The sequence below is a fragment of the Ammospiza nelsoni genome, chromosome 6 (genome assembly GCF_027579445.1).
Source record: "Ammospiza nelsoni isolate bAmmNel1 chromosome 6, bAmmNel1.pri, whole genome shotgun sequence".
In the NCBI taxonomy this organism is placed as follows: Eukaryota; Metazoa; Chordata; class Aves; order Passeriformes; family Passerellidae; genus Ammospiza; species Ammospiza nelsoni.
Window position 1 is genome coordinate 1235819 of NC_080638.1, and position 24585 is coordinate 1260403.

Below are 24585 nucleotides of genomic sequence, written 5' to 3' on the forward strand. Positions count from 1 at the left end.
AAATCTTTTATCAGGAGTATCAAGAGGTTGTCTTAAGATTTTGTATGTTCTGCTAAGCTGTGAAATACTGGATAATACTTCATTTTAAGTAGAGATTATTGTTTAGTGAAAGTTAGAAGTGTCTGTCTGTAGAGGAGAAGATCAAAGGAGACTGGAAACCGTGGCAAGAAATAAACAAAGCTGTTTAATTTCACTTGTGTAGTATGTGACCAGCGAGGTGTGAATATCTGGAATGGGAAATGCCAACAAAATAAAGACGCAAAGCACAATCCACAATTCTTTTAAAAGGGTTTGGGCCTCTGTTTCTGTCAGTGGGATGGTGTGGTGTGCATTCTGTCTGACTGAAGAGGAGGCTGAAACTTTGGGAGAGTTCTCCACTTTCCAACATCACAGTGACTCTGCCTTTTCTTGCTGTACTGTGCTCCTGGAGCCCAAATCCCTGAATATTTCAGGTGTGTGTGACACAGCAGTTGCAGGGTATCTGTTGAGATCTTTGTTACAGAAGCTCGTGACCCAGTGATAAGGATATCTGATAAGTCAGTGCTTACCTGTCAGAAAGGTAAGCAGTGATAAGAGAAAGAAGATCCAGTGATAAACTGCACCTACTCAATCTCTGGGATGGTTTTTCCCCATTCCAAGCAGTATATTTTCTTTTCTTCGTTAACACAAAGTATTTCCTTGCTTTATTGTTTCTTTTAATTAAAATACACTATTGGGGGTTAACTTGACATAGATCCAGGGCTGAGCCCTCTCTTTTGTTCTTTCATTACTACTTGCCTGCCATGTAAGGGTTTGTTATAATTTTTAACCTCATTTTCCTACGGGCCAATTAAAACTGGAGAGGCTAAATAACTCCTCTTTTTTTTTTTTTTCCTTTTTTCTCTTTCCTATTGGAAAGTGACCACACATAATGAAAGTATTTTGCAAATGGGAACTCTTGTGCCATGCCCCTCCCATTTTTAGTGTTTCTTGGATAAACTGCACATTTCCTGACAATCCTCACTGGCTCAGGGGCTGATCCAGTGGCTCAGGGTTGCAAAAGAGGAAAACTCACTCCCTGCTCCTGCTCTGTTTCCAATCTGGCAAATTCTGGTGCTGGTCAGTTCCCTCCTTGGGCTGGCGGAGCTCACTAAACTGATTTAGAGCTACCAACTGACTTTCTCAATAATTTTATTTTGTGCCATCCTGTGAGCTGGTGCTGCATGGAGGAGGGCAGCCCAACCTCCCAGAACTTTGTAGTTATTTCAGAATAAAAATTGGATTTTTACATTTTAAAAAATGGGTTTTTAATCGAGTGATATTTTTGTTACAATTTTTTTGTAGATATCCTTCCAAATATAGAGAAATGGTGTCTTACATGGTAACAGCATGAGAGACTGTTTCATAGATAACAAAAATAATGAAGTAGATACAATTTTTTCAGTATGAGAACTGAACTTTTAAAATATAGCAGTAGTTCTGTTCGTGGTGTTCATTTTTCCCCAGTCACATTTGAACCTGATGGGTGCAGTTAAAGTCCTACTGATTTAGAAAGTGAGTGGAAATAAGCTATTTTTCAAATATTAACATTTTAATACAATGCATATGTGCTTATGGAAATACTTACAATCTGACTTTACCTGTGTTTCAGACAAATTTCAGAGAAAGAACTCATTTAATGCAAGTTTAATTTCAGATTTTTTTAGTTAATTATTTTTAAATCAACGGTGTTTCATTTCCAGGAATAACAATATTTTTTTCACCCTTTTTGAATCATACTGAAGGTTTGCTTATATTCACATGTCCAGTTTTGAAAAGGTGAATTTTCAGTGGTTGTAGAAGATCCCACTAGGATTTGGTGTCTGGCAGAAAGCAAGACCCCAGCGATTGTGATTGGAGACATTTCGCTGACATTATGAGGTAGATAAATCCTACTGCTCCTGCTCTAGGGGTGGGATGGAAATGCAGAGAGACTGAGGAACGTGGAAGTGATTTCCAGTGCTCAGGAAGTGTCTTAGGAAGTTATTTCTTGTCAGCTGAGCTGTGGCAATGGACAGGGGTCCTACTCAGCTCATTGGAGAATGGAGAGGTTTAAACATTTTTAGTCTGTTTTGGGATGTCTGAAACTGTAGAATAATGAACTTTCCTTCCTCACAGCTCTCATGTTGCAGGTAGAGCTGCTCAAATGGGGATGTCAGTTGAACTGCAAATCCTAACTGTGCTCTGGAGAAATCAAGCTCTCTGTTTTCCTCTTGCAAACTTGCTGGTCCAATTCAGCTACTCGCAGATTCTAAGATGGATTAAGAGGATTTCGGGGGAAAATTCCCTTAGAAATAAAAATAAAAATTGAGGGAATTCAATGGAAAATGAGAGAGCAGTCAGAACATTTGGGGAAGGGTTATGCATGGAATTTGATCTGCAAGTATGTTTGACATTTCTCTTCCAAAACTGTAGCCTACAGACTTGGGGAAAATCCTGGTGTCCCCAGAACAGCAGCCCTTGAAGTGTTTCAGCTTTTCTATTTTCACATTCTGTGCTGCTTTAGTGTGTGTGTCTGGGCTCCACATTCAGGGATGGTGAGCTCTGTGCACAGAGCAGGGAGACAAAACAATTCCTGCTCCAGCTGGGCACCAAGGACAAATGATCCCAATCTCAGCCCCAGAGCACAAACCCCGTGGGCTGCAGAGAGAAAAACAAGCAGGCTGGGAGTGCCTGGGCTAAAGCTGCAATGGGACAATGAACTGCAAGGTGCAAATGGAGCAGAACTGATCCCAGGGAGAGAGCCCGGCAGCGCTCGTGCATTTTGGGGCCATTTTGGGTCATCTTGGGTGCAGCCCTGGCTGGGCTCTGGTGCTGCCCAAGGTGGATCCATGGAGGAGATGCTTTGAATCAATCCCTGCTTTATTCTGCAGCTCTGTCCAGCCCCTGCTCCAGGGCAGCCTGCTCAAGGCGTCAGCTTTGGTGACCATGAAGGGACAGAAGGCATCAATAAGAGGAGCACACTTGTCCTGGCCTCCCTTCACCACCTGGGTTGCCCATGTGGGCTCACAGGGCGAGTTAACACCAGCAGCACTGTGTGGGGAGGTTCCTCACCAGCAGGGTGTTACTGCTGATGGATGTGTTCTGATGTCTTTACTTTCCAATCAATGGTTTTGCTGGATTTTAGTTGTGCTGCAGAAGATTGGTGTATGTTCTTGTCTTTGAACAAAATGCTCTTCATTTTGGAATAATAAATAAATAAATGAAAGACCAGCCCATTTTATTTCAATTTAATTTCATTTAAATATGTCTGCCAGACAGCTTTCAGTGATATTTTTCTGCTGGATTTACGTGTGGGATAGAGAACCAGAAAAGCACATCCCAGTAGCTGTTGTAATTCATAATCTTATTAGAGTTTGCAGTTCCATGGCCAGGCTGCTTCTCTCATCAGTCGTGGAATGTGCTGGTTTTAGACTGCGCTGATTAAAGTTTTACAGGCACCAAATCAGATTAGGCAGCGAGTCACCTGCCCAGTCCTGTGAGCCACGCCCTGCTGAGCTCCTGCTGGCAGCTGAAACAAGGTAGTTTGCTTTGGAGATGTTCTTAAGTACCTAACAGCATGGGTCGTGGATTATGGCTGCAAAGAAGATGGCTTCATTTTCCTCATCTTTGAACTAGCTGCAATGGGATAAATTTGAAAGTGCGGGATCTTCAGGCCATGAGCCAACAACTGGAAAGAATGTTTAATCCTGGAAGATCTGACACCGGAAGATCTGGGTTTTTGTCAGTGTGAAAAAGCTTAAAGACTGCTTATTCAGTCGGTCTGTAGCAAGTGAAATAACTATCTGGAGGGTTTAGGACTTGCTAGTTTTATGATATGATATAAAACATAACATCTTATTCAGATGTTACCCAGATTCATCCTTCTGGGTATGATGAGCAACAGGGAAAAAAATTCAAACCCGTGTCAAATTTAAACAGCTCTTTTAAAATAGAAGCAAATTAGGAGACGTGAGTTGAAGTAGTATGTGCTGAAGACAAGAAGTTGTTTTAAAAATTATTTTATGTTTCTGTAATTTCACAACTGTACAGCATAATATTACTGAAACCTGCAGAACAATAATCTTGAAAGTGAATTGTGAGTTTAATTTAGTGTCTTAGTAAGCATCACACAGATCAGTGCTGTATTTAATGGAGATTATTTTCTTTGTATTTCTCACAAACATGGAAGGAACCTCAGGTTTCTGGCACTGGCCAATGATGTTTTGTGGTTATTGTCTCCCATAGATATTCCAGACAGGAATGCCAGCTTGATATTTCAGCTCCCACTGACTTTCTCAGCACTCTGGCCATCCCCAGAGTGAGGCATGGGCCAGGGTGTCCTGCAGTAAATAATTCTGTAGAGATGTGTATTGCTTGCTCTTCAAAAATTTTGACTAGAATGGTAAAATAATTTGGTCACTGAGGGGCAGAGGAAGAAAATTTTGGCCTTTAAGTAGTCAGGAAGTAAAATTGAGATTTTTCAGTGTGAGTTGTAAAGTTGGGTATAAGACAAGCAAGCAATCTAGTAAAACTTGTAAAGCCAGATTCACAACTGGCTACTTAGGGAAACTTAAATTGTTTCAAATTTGGAATAATGTTTTGGTGAAATAATAAAATAAAACAATGAATATCTGGCCTTTTTTTGTAGCCAGGCTGTATTTTAGCAAATCATCATTATTCTTTATCTCAGTGAATTCAGCTTCCATCCCCTCCACTGAGCCTGCCAATTCCATGCCAAAAGTTCTTTGTGGGAACCCCATTTCAGGAGCATCTGTCTGGGAGCAGGGCTGCCATTTTTTCCAAATTTTCCCCCCTTTGTACTGAATTGCATTTTGTGTGAGATAATATATGTAAAAGGACTAAAAATAAATTGACATTTAAAAACTGTAGATACTGAAACAGATTGAGGGAAGCCAAAATGTTATCAAGGTCCTAGAAATAACAATCCTGTAAGTGGTTACTGCAGAATAACTCAGTGTATTGTGAGTGGGACACACAATATTACTGAAACCTGCAGAACAGTAATCTTGGAAATGAATTGGGAGTTTAATTTAGTTGTGGGTGCTGCTGGAAATGTGAGCTTCACTAATTGTTTCAAAGTCCTGGCTTGGTTTTGTGTGGAAAGAATAGAATGTCTTATTTCATTGCAATGAGGGGGTAATTCATGTGAAGTTTTAGCCCTAAGGTTTATCAGAAAACCTGTGTCTCTTCAGTAGCCATGTTTTCAATATTTCTGTGATTGAAAATATTTCTGTAATTGTGACAGTGTCCCTAGCAGAGGGAGAAAGGTAACGGAGCTTTTTTTTTTATATCCTGTTTTTATATTTCTGTGGAAACTGTTGCACATTCTTGGAGCCTCATGTTTCGGCTTTCTCTCACTTGTGCTTCCATTGGTCCAAGAAGTGTGAAGCACTGTTTGATCTTGGTGTTCTCATGCTATTGCCAAGCCACAGTGAATTTTTAATAGAATTTTTAACATTTCTGGCAGTAATATCATCAATTTTCTTAGCATGCACAAAGTATCTGTATGACCAGTCGCTGATTTTCCTTTTAGAAAATCAATGTATTATGGAAGAAAGGGCAAGCCATGTTCTGCACTCTTGGAACAAACCAGATGAGCAAATGTAGATTAAATAAAATCTTAGCACTTATTAAAAACCTGAAAAGTTTTTAAGAAGGCAGTCCAGGGAGACAGTACTAATGAAGTTATGCAGTGATTGTTTCTGTACTGCTTTTCTGTTTCACAAGTATTGTGTCCTCGTTTGAAACTCCTGTTTGGGCTGGCTGGCTGTGGTAAAACGAGCCATGCAGGCCCTGCTTGGGGATGTGTTTGGTGCAGTTCGTGGGGCTGCAGTGTGCTCTGCACCTCAGCTTAGGATCATTTACTAAATTGGAGAAAGGCACCTCTACTTATTTGATTCACTAAGTAGTCAGTTTTCACATTTATTATTGTGTCAGCTGCATCTTTTATTTTAAATCATCAAATTAAATAATAGCTTATGCTGGCTTCCTATTTTAGTTCATGCATTTAAAACCTGCAAGTCAGATAAAAAGATAGTTTCAGAATAAATTCAGTATATTATTTATGAGTGGAGCAACACATTAGCATGGAGTTCACAATAGATCATATCGCTTTTATTCCATCTTACAAGCTTAGCAGCACAAACAGAATAATCAACATATTATTTGGCTGTCATCTGCTGAACAGAAAGCAGAGATCACAAGGAGGTTTTCCCTAGCTGCAGTGATGGCCTTTTTGTTCCGAGCCCCCATCTGGGAGGGCCATGGTGTGTTATCATATGGAACGCGGGCTTTGCTGTAATCTGCTTAGCTGCACTGCAGTTTGAATCTTTATTCCATGTTTGTGTAATTTATAATTTTAATGAGACCGTGCCTCTTGTGGGCTTTGAAATATATTAAAAGCTCTTTTGTGCATATGCTTTTGTTCTTGCTTAATAGGCTCAGTGTATTTAAAACTGATGAATTTTTATTCATGGATTTGGATGTCTGGGGATTAACTTAGATTGAATATCATTGCACTCATCTCTTGATGTTTGGAACTTTTTTATACTTGTATCTCTAAGTGGAGAACACCTTACAGAACTTGTGTTTTACACATAAAACAGCTCAGAAATAACTAATAAAATTTTATTGAGCAATGAGCAAAAATACTGATTACAGTTTAGTTTTACTGCATAAACTCTCCTAAAGTACCAGTTTGCCCTGAAAAAAATCCTTGAGTCGATGAACATTTGTGTATTTAGAACTTTGTAACTAAAAAGCAGTTTGGAAAAGCACTCAACATTTTTGCAGAATAACATCACTTGATTTGCATTTTTCTTTAATTCAGGTAACTTGAAAATGTAAATACTGAGCACTCTCTTGTGTGACTGTTGCCTTTCTCCTGTTTTTAACACATTTTTAAATGCAGAGTGTACATAAGCTGTTTCATTAGAAGGTGATGCTCATAACTGGGAGTATTGATAAACATACAGAAGGATTCACTGCTATTTTCTGACAGTGCTAAAACTGGGCTTGTTTTTTGCCTTTGTATTTTTAAGGTGTTTAATGGTTTGTTTATTTGTTTGATTTACTATTTGTTTAAAGATTTGATACTTAGTGACTTCTGTGTTTTTAAACTACTCTGGAGCACTCTTCAAGGATGGCATTCTGTCTGAGACCAGCGCTGGCAATAAAATGGAGACAATTGTGGATTTTCTAAATAGCCTTGGTGATGATGTACTGAAATGTGGAGGGGAATTTGGTTTTTGTTTGTGGTGTTTTTGTTGGGTTGGCTGGTTTTTACCACAAACCATCCTCTTTGTAATGACAAAATATTTTAAGTAAACAGCCTTCTGAGTTCTCAGTGCACAGGGGAGATATTCATCTCTCTTCTCTTCGCTGATTTGAGCACTATTTCCAAATCATATTTCCACAAGATGTGTGGAAGTGCAGGGGGCATGTGAGCCATGGGCAGCTTCAGCTTTTGTGGGGTTGCAGATTTCTAGTGCCTGATGTGAAAATGAGGCTTGTAACTCTTTGCCTTACCAAACTGAAATGAATTTTCAGTGTTTATACGTCTGTGTCTCAAGGAAGTGAATGTATTGAAATTGAAGACAAGCACACGTAGTTATTTCACCATTGTGGCGTGGGCACAGCCCATTTTTCTCCGTTACCGGGAAAGTGACTGGTGTCTGCCAGACCTTTGGTGTTTGTCCTGGCTTTGACCTTGTTGCAGAAGATGTAAAGTGAATATTTTGGCATCCCTCAGAGGCCCATGTATGACCATGCCTGTGCTCAGCTCTCTGGATTTCACTGTTCAGCAAAGAGGAGTGAATGGAGCTGCAGAGGAGGACAAGCTTTGGAATGCATCTGGCCATTAAAGCAGCGTTTTATTCAGGGTTGTGCAAGTGTTAGGAGCTGCTTCCCAAAGGTAAATAGAACCAGTGAGAGCTACCTGAAATCTGTGTTGGGAAATTGCTCATTCTTGTCTGTAGTCTCTGGTTATTTAACACCAGCCAATTGTGTTATGTTTACAGGATTAAACTCCTTGTCAGCTTGAGATCAGCAGCTGAAGGAGCTCTTGTTGGAGACAAACTGCCAGTGCCTAGTAGAGATAATGTGTAAAAATGTAATCTCTTGCAGAATATCACCAAACTTGCTCACATTTGCCAGACCAAGTCCAGTGTTTCTTCCAGAGTAAAGCAACAGCTGGAAATAAAAAGCAATTCTTCTGATCTCCAGCACAGAGGGACCTTTTGAAAATGGTTCTTTGTTTTGCTTTAGATGTGTTCAGAATCCTCAGATTGAAATTAGAATATTTAAAGCATTTAGTATATTTGTATATTCATATATATATATTTAAAACATATTGTATATCTAATATGGGAAGCATCCAAATAAACAAGATATACACCCTTTGCTCTTCTAGTACATGTGACATCAGTTTCATGCAGAAGTTTTAAAATAATAGTTTAATATAAATAACTGTTCAAACATAAATATTTAAATGGCCTAGTCAGTGTGCAATTTTTTCTTTGGTTTGGGTTTTTGGATTGTTTTTTAAAGTAATCTCAGAGTAATTCTGTGGGAAAGAGATGGTGGAAGTTATGTGTAGAGAAAGGTGTCTGGTTAGAAGTGGAGAATATTGGGAGAAGAGTTTCTGTTGAGGAAGGAAAAACTGATAATCTCTCACTACATATTCAATGAAATTCCAGAATTGGGAAACATAATATAAAGCAAATGTGACCGGAGATGTTTTATGAAAGTGAAAAATCTGTTTAGTGTCAAGTGCAGTGATTTGTTTAGTCACACTTTCAGTGCCTGCAACTTTGATTTTCCCGTATTTAAAAATTCTTCACCACATCTTAAATTGTCCTACACAATGCCATTGGTCTTCTGGAAATGGTAAAGCTGCTCATTGATTTTCTAATTTTATTATATAGACAATAATTGTAATCCAAGATTACAGCAAACAAGATGTTAATTTCTAGACAACCTACGTACATTTCCCTCAGAGCGCGGGTGCTACAGAAGCAAAGAGTACAAAGAGAATACCATTTGTGCTATCCTCACAGGAGCTGTCAATAAAAGATGTAATAGGGGATTTAGGAATCTGGAAATGGCCAACTAATTTATGTGAATCTATTTTATTTCAGCTAGAAAGCCCAAGCTCTGTTTCGTCTGCACTGCATATTGCAGAGCACAGGCTGTCTATAGAAAACCAGGCGGCTGCATATGGATAGTCCCTTGATATCATTCACTTGCTGTGTAATCTTATTATGCAAAGTTCTAATCTTCACCTAGAATGAATGCCTCTGGGTCAGAATATAGTCATATCAGGGTTTTTGAGGTCATGTTTTGTGATCCTTAGCTTATTCTTCTAAGTAGAGCTGGGATTTAAAGAGTATTCCCCAGACACTGGCAGAGATAGACAGCAAAACCTGCTGCCTTTTTGGAAGACAAGACCAACATGAGGTCCCTGGTAGGATTAAACTTGATTTGTAGCTGTAGGATTTTTTAACAGATGTATTATTGGACAGGGAATAGGGGGCCACCAGCACAGCGAAATTGGATCACAATTGGCATTCTCAGGGAGTCCGCTGGCTGCTAAAACAGCAGCTGCATGTGGATTTGACTTCTTTCAGGTGAAGCGACTTCCAGTCATTTGGAAAGGATGGGATGAAAAGGAACCTTGGTGATAATTTTGATGTCTGCAAGATTTAGTACCAATGTAATGGGATTATCGGTAACACCTTCGCCGCAGCAAAAGCCACCTGGCGCTATAACTGGCAGCAACTGAGAACTAATCCTTTCCCATCTCTTGGATGTCATTCATGAGGCTCAAAGTGGTTTCTGCCCTGCTAGCTGTGATTAATTTTATAAACAAACAAACAAAAACCCAATGATGAAAGCACGGCTATGGGCGGAAGAGGGAACAGAAGATACTTGTAATTACATTTTGCATTTTATTTGCTGTGTATTTTACAACTATACCCTTGTGGTAAAATAATGAAATTGTGTTCTCTGTGATAAATATGGATGTGTGTGTGACCTTTTTTAACCAGTGTTGATTTTGGTAGAAATTTTTCAGCTACCTGCTACATGATATTAGGTAGTACCTGGAGGTAATTAGGTTTTAAGCCATTCTGCAATAAGGATGTTTACACCACAGAGCCATTCAGTTTTCAAGGGGCCTGTGACTTAAATAATTTGTTTTATTGTGCTTAATGGTCTTATGTTTGATCTGGTGGAGTTGCCTGCCAATGGTACTTTGTATTAAAATTGTGTGATGTGGAAAACTGTTTACTTCCTTGTGATCAACAATATGACGTTGTTTCAAAAATAGAATGATATGAAGTTCTCAAAGGAAACAATTATATTTTAACAATGATACTTTTTAACAATTATAATTTAATGATGCTCAAGTTAATTTTTTCTCTGTGTGGCTTTTTTTTAAAATAAACTAGTTTGGTCTGGTGGTTTTTTTACTAAACTTGCTACAACCAATTATTAACTAGAAGTCATTGCTTAAAATGACATGGAAACTTTTAGGATTTTGGTTATTGGAAATTAATATTAGATGTCTAAAGATGAACCTTAATGTTTAAATCACCCTCCCATCCTCAGGAGGTACCTTGCTAGGGTCAGACTGTATAGTCCAGGTATATATGTGTCTTCATTTCAAATTAACTTTCTTGAGTAGTAGTCAAAAGCTTTTATATAAAGCTAAGAATATTTTGATTGTTATCATAAAATCTGATAAGCTTGAACATTTAAAAAAATCCTTTGTACTACATTTATAAGAAGGGGTTGGTGAAATCTATGTCTCAGGTGTTAAGAATTTATTTTGAGAGAACTGGGAACAAAATTTGAGAGCTCTTCACTCATGTTCTGTCCTTGTGGTTAGTTTTTTCCCATGGCAGCTCTGGCAGCAGGCAAAGCTCACTCTGAGCCCTGAGTGTCCCTGAGTAGCTCCCAAATCTACTCACAAGCATCCCAAGGAAACACGTGTCCAGGGTAACTGTCCCTAGGTTTGTGTCGCCCAAAATCCATAAGGAAACAGTCACTTTGTTACAATCACTTTGAAACCTGTTTTCTGACATGTATTGCCGTTGTTTGGAGTTTCATAATAAAAATCTTTTAGTGCCAACCTGACAGCTGGTGGCATGGGAGGCTTGCACATTCTTTTGAATGCACAGTTGTTACTGTTTATTTGTCCCAGATTGATCTGTGTACTCTGGGCATTGTAATGCATTGTTTGCTTACCTGCAATACCCACAGGTGCCTAAATTCTCTGCAATCTTAATATGGTAATGTCACTATAGGACACGAAATAATACCACGTGCACATGCTGCTTTGTTCAAGGTAAAAAGAGACTTTTTAATTTCTGATTCCAAGATTTATAGGTTTTCAAAAGTGCCAGTGGATTGGAGGGTGACAGTGCCACCTCTTCAATGACACTGGACAAGCCAACAGTCCATCAAATTTCTCCTCCTCCATAAAAGAATGCAAAACAATAAGTTATTTACACAAAGTGTGTGAGAAAGTTAGTAACAACAATGCAAACATCAGAAGGCTCAGAAAATCTTAAAAAATCAGGGCGACAGTTAATGTGTTAATATAAAGTTTCTGAATAGCATGGGGCAAAAATAGTGGATACTTCTGCAGTATTTTTCTTTCTTCCTGAACTGAGAAGCAATGTGAGGCTCCTTTCCAGCAGGTGCTGTTAAGAACTAGTGATGATGGACTTCTCTCAGATAGTCGTGCATTCACCTACTTCTGCAACTCAGATTCATCTGCTGTGCCTCCACCTTCCTTTTGTCCCCTGTGTCACAGCTCTGGGCTCTCGGTGTGTCTGGCCTAAGATAAGGCATTGGTTGGTGCTCTGAATTGAGAAGAGCCAGGCACCTGTGTGCCTCCCCAGGATGGATTCTGCTGAAAGTGCATTCCCCTTCCAGGGGAGCTGTTCCAATTCCAGTTCCTGCATCTGCCAATGACACAATTCAAGACTTTTCTGTTTGCCATTGTATTTTGGGTCATTGCTGTGATAGTGAATGATGAATCACGGCTTGGTTTAAGCTGTTCTAGTGCAGAGAAGTTTATGTAGATAAAAAAGAAAAGGACCTCTCTTTTGGAACTTGTTAGAGAATATTTGCTCCCAATAATGGTTGTCTTTGGAACGTAGTCAGGCAAAACTCCCATTAAATTCTTGTGAGAGTTGTGAAAATAAATCCATGCACTTTTAAATTCCTTCATTTCATGAGTGAAATGTAGAAGAAAATGTCTCTATTTAATTTTGAAATGGGCATATTTTACACAGCATTTTTTCCTTTTCTTCTTTTCAACGTAGTGTATTTGCTCAGCAAACTCTATCGACCTCTCTTAGGAAAAGAGGGAAATCTTGCAGTGGTTTTGGTTCATGAGAAGGCAACACTGAGTTTAAGGGGAAGAGGTTTTTTTTTGCTTCAATTACTTCATTATGTTTGTTTTCCACTTCCTTAAGCGTAACCACCAAATTGTGGTACGGAAATATTTTATTTTGATTAGCATTGTAGGAATTGGATCTCCCAATCAGAGTTGGACTTGAATACTTGGGGAAGGGGGTCAGAAAATGTTTACAGGCAAATGTCCTGCAGAAATTATGGCACTGTGCTACAGCTGAGAACAGAAGACCTGATGCCTCATTTCTCTATGCACCTCTTCAAGTCTGTCTGATTATTTGTTGGGATCATTCCACTGTTGGGTTTTTTTTTAATCTTGCCCACCTGTTACACACTAGAGATGGGTTTGTAAATGTAGGATTGCTTGTTCTCCAGTGAATGATCCTCTTGTGTTTTGCTGCAGGGCTGCTGGGCACCGTAGCACTGTAGGATGCTTCGCAATGCCCTAGGAAAAGCCTGCCGGTTTCTGGGCTACACGGTGCAGTATGGCTGCATAGCACACTGTGCCTTCGAGTACCTTGGAGGGATTGTTGTGGTAACTCTTCTTTTTCATGACATTTAAAAGGAGATAAAACTGGAATACTGACAGTTTTCTGTGTGATGATGCCAGTATTTCAGGTTTTGTCATTTAACACAATTTATGGGAAGGGGCTCCAGCCTTTGCGAAGGTTATTTGTACTTTGTGTTCTGATGTGTTATTGCTCAAGGTATCACTGAAGTAAACGGGAAACTCTGATTAAGCCTTTTGCACAGAGTCCATCCTTTAAGAACCACTGGAGTCAGTGATAGGAAATGCCTTTTTTTCACACTCTGGCCAAATTTTTGGGTGTTTTGTGCTCCTTGCCTCTCCTCCCCAGGTCCTTAACCTGGCAGATACTCCTGCTGGGCATGGGGGAGTCTGGCTGTGAGCTGCTCCTGCAGCTTCTGTGATGGTTCTGCGTCACAGAGAAGAGAAAGGGGTAAGCTGGTAGGGCTTTGAGCACTGCTCCTAAAAATTTCCTGGAGATGTAGTGCTGAAGGGAATCAATGAGGGCCTTATAGCACCTAGTGCAGCTGAGGACCAACCTCAAGGAAATATAGAACTGTAACAGAGTTAGAGGTGTGTTGCAAGGCTTTGCAAAGGTTCTTCAGGGTGAGAGAGATAGACGAGAATTTTGACTCTATGATCAGAAGGCTGGATTTATTATTTTATGATATAAAATACATTAAGACTATACTAAAAAGGAATAGAGAGGAAAGTTCAGAAGCTGCTAAGCTAAGAATAGAAAAAGGAATGAATACTAACAGAGCTCTCTCTGATCTGTCTCAGAGAAGGCTTGTCTTTGATTGGCCCTTAATTGTACACAAGTAACATGGACCAATCCAGGTGCACCTGTTACATTCCACAGCAGCAAATAACTATTGCTTACATTCTTCTTCTGGGGCCTCAGCTTCCCAGAGGAAGGAAAAACTCTAAAGAAAAGATTTTTCACAAAAGATGTCTGTGACAGAGGTGCTCTGGGGGCTCCCCTCAGCTTTGAAATGCATCACACATTCCATGGAGGAGCTCACTTTGAGTTCTCTACATTCCACCTTCTCTAATTTATTAGCATATCATTTAAATGTAAGTTTATTTTAGAAAGAAGCAGTTTGAAACAGTAATTTTTTTCTCCTTTCTTTTTCATTTGCAGTGCTCTGGACCTTCCATGGAACCAACCATTCAGAACTCTGATGTTGTCTTTTCAGAGAACCTCAGCCGCCACTTTTACTGCATCCAAAAGTACGCTGCTCTCTTGGGAGCACATCTGACATTGCCTCTGCCAGGGCTTGCCAGTAACCACCTTCTGCCCTTGGTTTTTAGTGTATTTTTCTGCTTCTAACTTGTCATTTTTCATGGTGTCTAAAGGATCTTGAAGTTACCAACAGCCCAATGAACAACTTCTCAAAATTGTTTGGATTTAGTCTGTTGTCACTGTTGCAGCTTCGTCAAAAAAATAGGAAAAAGTCCTTTTTTTCCTCCCCTGAATAATTCTAATGAGTGAATGTGAACTTCTTCCCTAAGCAGTTTGGTCTTGAAAACCAGCTATGGGTATTACTTGTCTCAGGTTGTAGTCTTAAATGTTTCATAAATGATCTCAATAACAAAAATTCAGTCAACTTTTAAAACTCTGTGAAATTACACCTGAGTAAAACTGAAGAAACTAAAATTGTACACAAGAATTTTCAGCACAACGGACTATCTTTAATGGGTGTGAATATTTTTGGAGTAGATATGTGGTTGCTTATGTACTCAGTTAGTTTGTAACTAGAGTTCTTCTGTTTGTTTTTTTTTTTTCCTCTCAGAGGAGATATTGTAATTGTGAAAAGCCCAAATGACCCCAAATCAAATATCTGTAAAAGAGTAATTGGCTTGGAAGGGGATAAAGTCTGCACAAGCAACCCTTCAGATTTCCTTAAGAGTCACAGCTATGTAAGTATTAGAGTTTCTTCCTATGTAAATTAATGATTACTTAAGTAGGCCTGGTGGTCTGTAAAGGATTTGCAATATTTGAGGATAATAATAAATCATAAATTATTAATAAATTATTATTCTTAATTATGTACAGTAAAATGTTGTACTTTTAGACTGTTTGTGCCAAGCTGTCTTCCTCTGCCTTTTGTTTCTGTAGCAACTGTAGACAGATAACATTTCTGCTGTGCCCTTTGGAAGAATACTCTGAAATTCTCTGCATAAAGTGCAGTACAAAAGAGAGGTGCAGGTGTTGGTGTTCAGGCAAAACTGTTCCTGCATTTTAAACACTAAGAAGTGAATATTTGACTCTGCAATAGCTTTTCAGATTTTTCTTTCAAAATTATACTTTAGTGTATATTTCAATGTAGCAATATTTTAATGTTCCTCAGTATGGTTGGAAAAGTAGAAATTTTCCTAACTTGGCCAAAAAGTCAGGTGATGCAATGAAAAAGGAAAAATAATCTCAATGTTCATTTGTCCTTATGCAGATAGACTTCACAGAAGTTTGGGAAGATCAGTGACAAAATGTTTTTTAGCAACTTTTTTTAGGCCATCATGAGAAAAATCCTCAGGAATGATGATCAGAGAAGAATGTAGGTTTTTTCTTGTCCTAGAAGTGTGTTTGACTGTTACCTCCATTCAGCACTTGTGGAGCCATCAGATATTCCCAGGTGTTTTGAATCTTTAAACAAAGCTGGGATTTTGCCCTTTCATATCCACTCCATCCTCAGAATAAGAAGAATGAGCACATGGCCAAAGTCCTGTGCTGAGAAGGTGGAGAATTTTATGGAACACTCCTTGCAGGCAGCTCCAGTTTGTGACACACAAATCCTGTAAGAATTTAGCTTCCATAAAGGCAGCCTCCTTCACCAGGGAGCCTCCAGCTAGCATTGCTTCATTTGTATTGAGCAGCTGAAGTGGAGTTTGGCTTTACTTAAAGCAAAAATTCTTGTTTAGCACCAGGAAGTAAGGACATGAGTCATACCCTGCTCTGAGGGTTTGAATTTGTTCCTTTCACTCCAGTGTTGAGGCAACACACCTTGGGCACCTGCCTCTAACCTGCACTGCTGCTGTCATGCCAGAGCCCCTGGAGCTGCTGTTCTTAGACTGTGCTCACTTGTGGGCATAAAGAAGCAGCTCATTCTCTGTTACATTTTGAAGGAGAGGAGAAAACATTTAGTTTTTCCACAAATCAAATTGTGTTAACCGTTTAACCAAGGAAAAACCCACCAAAACCCCCAAAGAACACAAAGCCACCTTTCTCACCAAGTTAAAGGAATCCTGTAGCTCTGGTGGAGCTCATGATTGTGATGGAATACACATTTCCCAGAGGAGACCAACCTGAACTCTGTGTACACTGACAGAAGACACAAACTGCATTTCTCTGAGCATCTTTTTCCTCACTTGTCTTAGTCTTGAAAAGGAAGTTCAGGAAAGATTTGTACTTAAAACAGGATATCAGCTTTTCTGGAAATGCTGAAGTGACCAAGTGAATATTCAGCAGAACAATTTCTGCCCTAGTGCAGGGTTTCTTGTCTCCAGTTTTAATCCAAAATATGAGGAGAAGGAGCAGATGGGGAATGCAGAGTCCATTTCCTGTTTTCATAAAGGCTAATGTGTGGAAATACAGACAAGGGACAACCTTTTGTAATTCTTACACCATAAATTGTATCTAGGAGGAGAAATTATCTAAATGGAAGTGCTCTTGTGCCTGATACCTGTTTTCCTTCTACCTTTAGTGCTTGGTAAAGAGGTAGATCTTAACATCTGTTCAGGAGAGATTTCCTTTACAGAAGTATAAATTCTCAACGTGGATATCTGTACTTTATGTTCATAACTGAGGCTGGATTACTCACCAAGTAAAGTGTTGGGGAGGGGAAACATGCCACGTATTTATGTTTAGGCAATTGCCTCATCAGATTCCTTTTAGTGAATGCACTTTTAACTCAAACACAGAATTCCTCACAGCAAATAATAATGGCAGCAGATGTACAGAGAACTGGCTGTTTTGTTGATACTTGCCTGAGGTGGATTTTGGAAAAACAAGATTGTCCAAGCTGAGGAAAGGCCTGGGCTGTGGTTCCAGCTGGCCAGGAGTGCTGCTGGGGGGTCTCTGGGCCAGGGGAAGGTACCACTCCTTAAGTGAGCAAAGCCTGAAAAGTGTCATGAGTTTTGCACTCTATCTTTGGCTACTGACTGCCTTTTTCCAAACAGGAAATCTGAGTGGTGTGTGAATGCTGTGACTGCAAAGTGTGTAAGGTCAGAGCAGTCTTTGTTTTTATTACAGTGAGCTGCTCAGCTTTCCTTGAGGGCTTTTCTCCTATTTTGGGAAGTTTCTGTCATGTCTGCAGACTTACACAGTAAATGGGAATATCAGATGCCAGCAACATTGCCAAATTAGGCAGCTCAGACCCCTGCTTCAGTCTGTGCTGCTGATTGCCAACTAGTGGATAGGTTTTCTGAGCTAGCCAGCTCCTGGAGGTGGCAGAGTAATGGCCATACAGTGGGGAAATTATCTGTAAGCACCTGCTTTAGATTTGCCCCAAAAGGAGAATCCTTAGGAATTGTTCTTAGTCTGTATTGACTGTGTCATTGGTAGTGTTGGCATATTTTACATCATTGAAGTTTGGGATTTCTGTGCTTAGCAGCATTGTCACACACAATGCTTACCCTGAAGCCTGAGAGAATGCTAAAATCAGATCCTATTGAGGTGCTGGTTCATTCATGAATATACTCAGGATGCCTTTATGTGTATGGAGAACTCTGTTTACAATTTACTCTGTGTAAAATTACACAGATGAGATACATTTTTGCTGCAAACAACCAAGGAGATACCTGGAGATTAAAAAAAATCCAAACACAACAGACCAACCTTCCAAGCTATAATGAAAAGAAACAAACAAACAAACAAAATCATACATGAGCTGAATAAGTTGTTCTGAAAAGAGGTATTTCAGCTGAGCAGAAATGCACAGCAGCAGTGGCAGTTAAAATACTCTTGCTGCTCTATTTAACTGAAGGAACACATCATAAGAGAAAATTATTTATGTCAGAGTGCACTGAAGCTAAAGCTGTATCAGAAACCTGTCTTTGATGGAGTTGGAATTACAGGCTGATGGAACTAATGCCACATATAAAACTGAGTGTATAAATTAGGCCTGTGCTGAAATTACAGTTTAAGTACATACTATTGGAGTTTATCTGTAGAACAATAATTAGGGAAATTTTCCTATTTACATGAAAGTATAATGAAATTCCTTTTTTAAATAGGCTGCTATGGTATTAAAAAGTTAGGAAAAGATAGTTTTCCTTTTTTTTATATCTGATATGGAATGTGAGCATTAGGCCGGCAGTTTTGCAGGGCTCTTCTTTGGTTTTGTGCTAAATGTACATTTATAAATAGAAACAAGTGTATTTGTTGTAATAAACATTTAAGAATGCATAACGTATTTTTTCTCTAACAGAGGCAATGTAGTATGAACCCAGAAGTTAAAAAGGTAAAGCACTAATGCTGTATTCAGAACTAGTTTCACTTATTAAGAGATATCCTATTTCATTCATTTAATTATATGTGGTATGAACCCAGAAGTTAAAAAGGTAAAGCACTAATGCTGTATTCAGAACTAGTTTCACTTATTAAGAGATATCCTATTTCATTCATTTAACTATACAGCGATTAATGAGGATTAATAAGGAAATTAATCACAGTAAACCCCTGAAATGATCCTAAAAAAACCCTACATCTGAAAGGTTATTTTTCATATTTAAGCTTTTATTTCCCGTTTTAAAAACTCTTAATACAGGTTTATAATTCAGTATAATATAGAGTATCTTATTGCTCTGTTTGAATTTGCTTTCATGCCATTTACTTTAGCTTTAATTTCTTCACGTACCATATGTTCTTGTGCTGCAGCTCCTATTTACAGTGTGAAAAAGTGAGGGCTAAACCATCAGAATCAAACAGCTTGTATGTCATAAACCACCAATATGCTGAGCCTTTGAGGCACTTAAACAAAAGTAGTCCCTAATAATGTCACTTAATAGAGGCAGAGTCTGTAAATAAGGAACTGCCCCAGTGATAAAAAGCTGAGATACAAATCCATATCTCAGCAACACCGTGCTGGTGATCAATCAGTGTTTCCTTGTGCTGCAGCAAAATGAGCCTTGCCACGGAGATGGCATCTCCTCATCCTGTGGGAGCTCCAGAGCCAACAGCATTCCCAAGATAATGCACCCTGCTGTGTTTGCACAGGGCTGGGAACTCTTCAGCAGCTCTTGGCTAATGCAAGCCAAGCAAGTAAGAATATAACGTGGGCACTAAGGATAACATAATGGCAAAGCAAATGACACAGGATTGGAATCACAGGGTTTCAATACACCCTGCAAGACATTGAAAAGTGGTTTGGTATTTCAGAGCACTCAGTACTGTTGGATAGTCATTTTAAGGTATCCTAAATAGCGATTAAAAATAAACCTAATGAAAACACCACTTCTTTTCCCTTTGCTCTAAGTAACTTAATATTTACACTCATGGTTTAGTAGTTCACTGAGTAAGTTTCAGTAGTTGCTGATATGGAAAATGAGTAAGGTGTTTTCTTGCTCCTCCTTAGCTCTGAGTGTTCTAGAGGCTCAAGAGAAAGTCATGCCATAATTCTAACCAGCAGCTGTGCTGAATGTCTGTGGGAGAGGAGAGCTCCTTTGGCATATTTGCAGATGGCTCTGTGTCCCACTACAGAGAGTTCGTGACTCATGCTTACCTTGAGTTTTCTGAGAAGTCGTTTTAAATCAAAATTCCGATCTGTTAAAACAAAATTGTTCAAGAGAAAAGAAACACAAAGGATTTTGTCAGTCTAATTCCCAATATTTCCAGGATTTCTTCTGCTCAAGTGGCTTGGCCTTTGTACCTTTGCAGTTTTGGTTTGGTGATACTTCAAGAACATAGAAGTAGCCACATTTTATGATTCTGTTACCCCTCTTCTCAAAGTTCAGTAATAACTTCTGGGAAGCTGCTCAGGATGGTGAAACCAACTACTTGGGATTCAACTGGGGCTTTTGAGCACAGGTTTTAGTCTGAGTGTGCCAGCTGTGCAGGAGAGATTCGGGTCCATGCTGATGGAGCTGGCAGACAGGATTCCTTAGCCCTGGTAATATTATTTATCAGCCCCTGCTCTCCCAGGCTGAACTGCAGACCTGTGAGTACAGAGCATTATTGCTGTCAGAAAGGTCTCTGCAAACTGTTCAGTAATCTTTGATGGATTTGTAATCAATATTTTCTTCTAAAAATCTAAGGCTAATAAGAGTCTGGACTGGTCAATCACAGGCATATTCTGAATTTTTGTTTAGGAGTTTCTAAATGTAGCTAGGAGATTTGGGTCTGAATGTTTTGGCCTAAGACATGAACCAGTTAGTTTTAATTTTAACAGATAATAGTTTTAGAAAAGGAAAGATGATTTACAATTTAAATTTAGGGTTGCAGCTAGAGGTTTTAGAGAACAGATACATAGCTTTTCCAGCTAATTGAGGTCTGTGTATTTAACAAAATTATCTAGATCTCAGCATTAAATATTTTCAGCAGTAAACAATGCATGCAAGTGTTTGAATTATTCAACACAGTTGAAAACTTTTGGAACAGGTAGAAAATGATACTAAGAGATATCAGATATTTTTCTCATATTTGACTATCAGATATTTTTCTCATGTTTGACAGATAGTTTTCTCAGATATTTGACTCCATAGACATCTCTGATATGAAAACCTTTCCTATTAAGCTGTGGGTGTAGTGCTCAAACCTTTAAAGTTCCATGTAGTCAAGCTCAGGACAGCAGTAGTTACTCCTACATTACACAAAGTTTAGAAGGAGCAGCAGTGATGAAATCCCAAAGACTGAAATGACCAATGAGTGCTCTGACAAGTCAATGTAATAGCTTACCCACATTTTTCTTGCAGAACAACATCCAACTGGTGTGCTTTCACAGTAGAGAAAAATACCTTAAAATGTCTTAGGAATTCAAGCCTAAGTTAATATTCCTTAATTCCCCTGTGGTGTGTGAGTTAACACTGCAGCTTATGTGATTTTAATATTGGTTAATATTTAATTTCAAAACTTAGGCAAGTCTTCATATCTTACCTTTTTAGAAATCTTCTACTAAAATTACAAATGTCGTTGTAGAGAGAATGAATTCATAATATAAATATGTAATCACAATGAATTTGATTTTGTATAAAAACACATTAGAGTTTCACTGTCATCCTCTCTAATAACAACCTGGACCAACATCATAATGTCTTCTTTTTAAAATGTGCATTTAAACAAACTGGGTCAAGTACATTATGTCTTATTCATAAGCAGCTTAAACTGTTCAGCAAGTAGAAGGAAAATGCTAAACTCTTTGGAAGTACCTATAAATTTAAGATAATTTATAAATTCATAAATTTATAAATTTAATGTAAATTAATTATTTTATATTAAGAAATATTAAATTGCAGGTAATTCAGCCTTTTAAGGATATATAGAAGATGTTGATTTAACATCTGCTATGCTGTTAAGGTTCCAGTGTGGTTGCTGTCATTTCAGAGCTTTTTCAGCACCAAAAAGTAAATACAAATTCTTACCCTGATTCTGAAAATGTTGAGCTAATTAATGTAGTTGGGTTTTATACAGGTGGCAGCCTTAATATGAACAACATTTATGATAAACCTACAGAAACAGTGCCTGGAGCAACTGGATCATTAAAAAAAGTATTTGTTAAGCATTATTCAGTCTTGGTTCTGAATTAATAAATAAGGGATTAAGGAGTAGTTATGTGAGACTTTAAGTATAGAGTGATAAAACAAACTCCTGCATTTCTATAGTGTATATTTTATCCTAACTAGATGCAATTTACTTAAATAAGGCAATTTAATCAGTATTTAGTAAATTTGTCATTTGATATTGTAGAATCTTTCATCATATTTCACTTTAATCAAGCAAGGTAACACCTGTGGTTTATTCACAAAAGCTCCTTTTGTTAAATGAACACCCGCAGGCCATGAAGCAATTACATTTGTTGCTTGTACCAAAGTGGGAGGCACTTAAATAGACCTTAGTAGGGATAGATGAGAACTTGCAGACTTTTATTCTTTTGTCCAGCACTGAGATTAGTTCTTATCATAGCTCAAGAAGGAAGCCTCTGAACTGAAAAGATGGGAATTATTTAAAGTTCTTCTTAAGTTGGAAACTTTGATATTGCTGGAGGTGATGTGAATACCTGTGACCTTACAAAAGTTCAAACCTCTACTCCCAGCTGATTGTATGTGCTGATGTTTTTGGAGATTGCAAGACACTCATGTTTATAAGTGCCCTAAAATCACTAGCAAAAGCTCTCTCAAAACAAAAACCCTAAACCACAGAAGCCTGTTTTCAGTTTGTTGGGTTTGGGGGGTATTTTTGAGGCAGATAATTTAGTTCTGTTAGCTTTATTTGCAATACATTAGTTTCCTACTATGTTAGTTAATGCAGCACAGAGTTCTTATCTCTTGGGTTTGAAGATAATTGAATAATCAAAGAAAAAAAGTTTGGCATCATGTGAAGAGACCAAAAGAATATAATTATTTGATGATTCCCCCCTTTAAGTAAATTAATGTTTTATGCTGGTGAGCATGCATCAAACACCTGCCCTGTACTTCAGCTCTGCCACTTTAGTTGCACCACTGAGTAAACTCCAACAGTTCTGCAAGTGTTGCCAGTTTGTCTCAGTGACAGATGTTTATTTGGGGTGAAAGAGAATGAACTGCTGCCTCCAGCTCAGTTGTTGCCAGGGATAGTCTTGTTCTTGTGGTCTAGAGCCTGGGGAGGGAGCAGAGGGGTGTCTGATGGTGCCTTTCATTGCCACACTTTGAAGCAGCACTGCAGATAACCGGTTCTGCCTGAGAACAAGGGAGGTAAATCCTGGGATAATCTGCACAGAACAGGGGCACAGGGGCTGCTGAGGCGCAGGGAGCTGCCTGCAGACACTCAGAGACAGCATTTCACAGCAGCCTGCCCTGCTCAGGAGTTGCTGCTTCTGCAGTCCCACTCGTTCTGTGAAAATTCAGCTGCTGGCCGTGTGAGACTTTGCCATCTTTAGTTCTGGCCTGTGTGTAGGCAGCTCAGAGATGCTGCCCAGCCCAGGGCAGTGCTTTTATCCCTCACCAGTGGGGGTTTGCACTCACTGTGCCTCTGTGATTTCTGTGCCATTTCTTGGATGCAGTTAACTTTCCTAAGAGTTAGGAATCCACTGCGTGTAGATTCCAAAATGCAACCCCTTGATCTGTGACACGAGTGGCTTTCCCTCTGCCTTGGGGTTTTCGGCAGCAGCAGCACATTGCTGTGCCGTTAATACATTCTTACTAAAAATACAGGTTTTTAACAGCCAATTTTTTTTTTTTTTTTTTTTGGTGAATATTATTCCCAGCTAGTGTGCTTGCAGAGCTTTGCAGTGTTTCAGATTGGGTCCTGGCCTCTGATATTCCAAGTGAACTATTCCCTGTGAGCAATCCCACTGAGATCAATGATGTGGTGTAGACATGGCTTGGTGCATAGAGGAGGATTCTGGCACTGGTCTTTATTTCAAAGGGGTTTATACTACTCTTGGGTTTTGTTTTTTTTCAATTAATGATTATTGCCTGTCACTGGTATTTGGTTTTACATTTTCCTGTAATTCTTGTGATTTTTCTTGTGAAGGGCCTAGATGATGGACAGACACTGCAAAGGTGCATTATCCCTAGATGAATCACACATTGTGACAGTACTCTTAATGCCAAATTCAGAGGTGTAGGGCCCAGTCATACCTTCCAGGGAGAACTGCAAAAATTACCTTAAGTGGTGAAGTTCAGGATGTAGGAAGACACTTCACTGTAAATGTTCTACCTGGAATGCAAAATGTGAACATATTGACTAGACAAACAATTATTCCTAGAACTGGAAGTAGTTTTATACCATTACAGGCAAAAGCAATTTATTTTCTTTTTTTGTAATTTTAGAGCTTGGTGGAAATATGGGAAGTGTTCTAGAAAGCTTTTGGATATACTTGAGTCACGAGTGGTTCTTCATTTTACACAGTAAAAGATGAGCATCACATTCTGCCTGTGAACTGGGAGAAGTGAGAAAGCACAGGATCCAGAACAGCACAGGGGGAGCTGGCAGGGAAACAGGAGCACACTGCAAGAAGTGTTGGTTTTGCAGCAACATGAAATGTTAGCATGGCTTTGCTTTCTAGATCTTAGTAATTCCAGCTTGTCCTGTTTGTGTGTTTGTTGTCACAGTGGCAGCAGTTTGGTGGCTGACTTGTTATTCCAGGATGTGTTGGACAGGGCAGTTTGCACCAGGAAGGTCAGGTGCTGCCTTGTACTGTTATTTGTACATGGGAAACAATCTCATGTGTGAATGTGGACACAGGGAGTGCTTTGAGTGAATCCACTGAACTGAGCTACCCTGCTGGACATCCTAAACATGGAATCTTTGAGGAAAACAGCAGTGACAGCACATGCTCAAACACAGACCTATCAAAAATACAAAATGCATGTTCTACACTGGTTGTTTGACTCCAGATAGAAGCTTTTGAAAATGTATAAATTGACTTCTGGTTGGTTTTTTTTGTTTGCAAAGCTGCTTGGGTAGGAGGAGGGCCAAA

The 24585-nt window shown here is 39.0% G+C and overlaps 1 protein-coding gene across 1 annotated transcript in view; it reads left to right on the forward strand.

The window, feature by feature from the left end:
- The window catches only part of IMMP1L (inner mitochondrial membrane peptidase subunit 1), a 32106-nt gene that overhangs the window by 1009 nt on the left and 6512 nt on the right, over positions 1-24585 (forward strand). Inside the window, exons 2-4 of the mRNA XM_059474603.1 lie at positions 12848-12979; positions 14115-14203; positions 14767-14893. Coding sequence (XP_059330586.1) covers positions 12875-12979; positions 14115-14203; positions 14767-14893 — 321 coding nt within the window. The 5' untranslated portion in view covers positions 12848-12874. The remainder of the gene's footprint in view (positions 1-12847; positions 12980-14114; positions 14204-14766; positions 14894-24585) is intronic.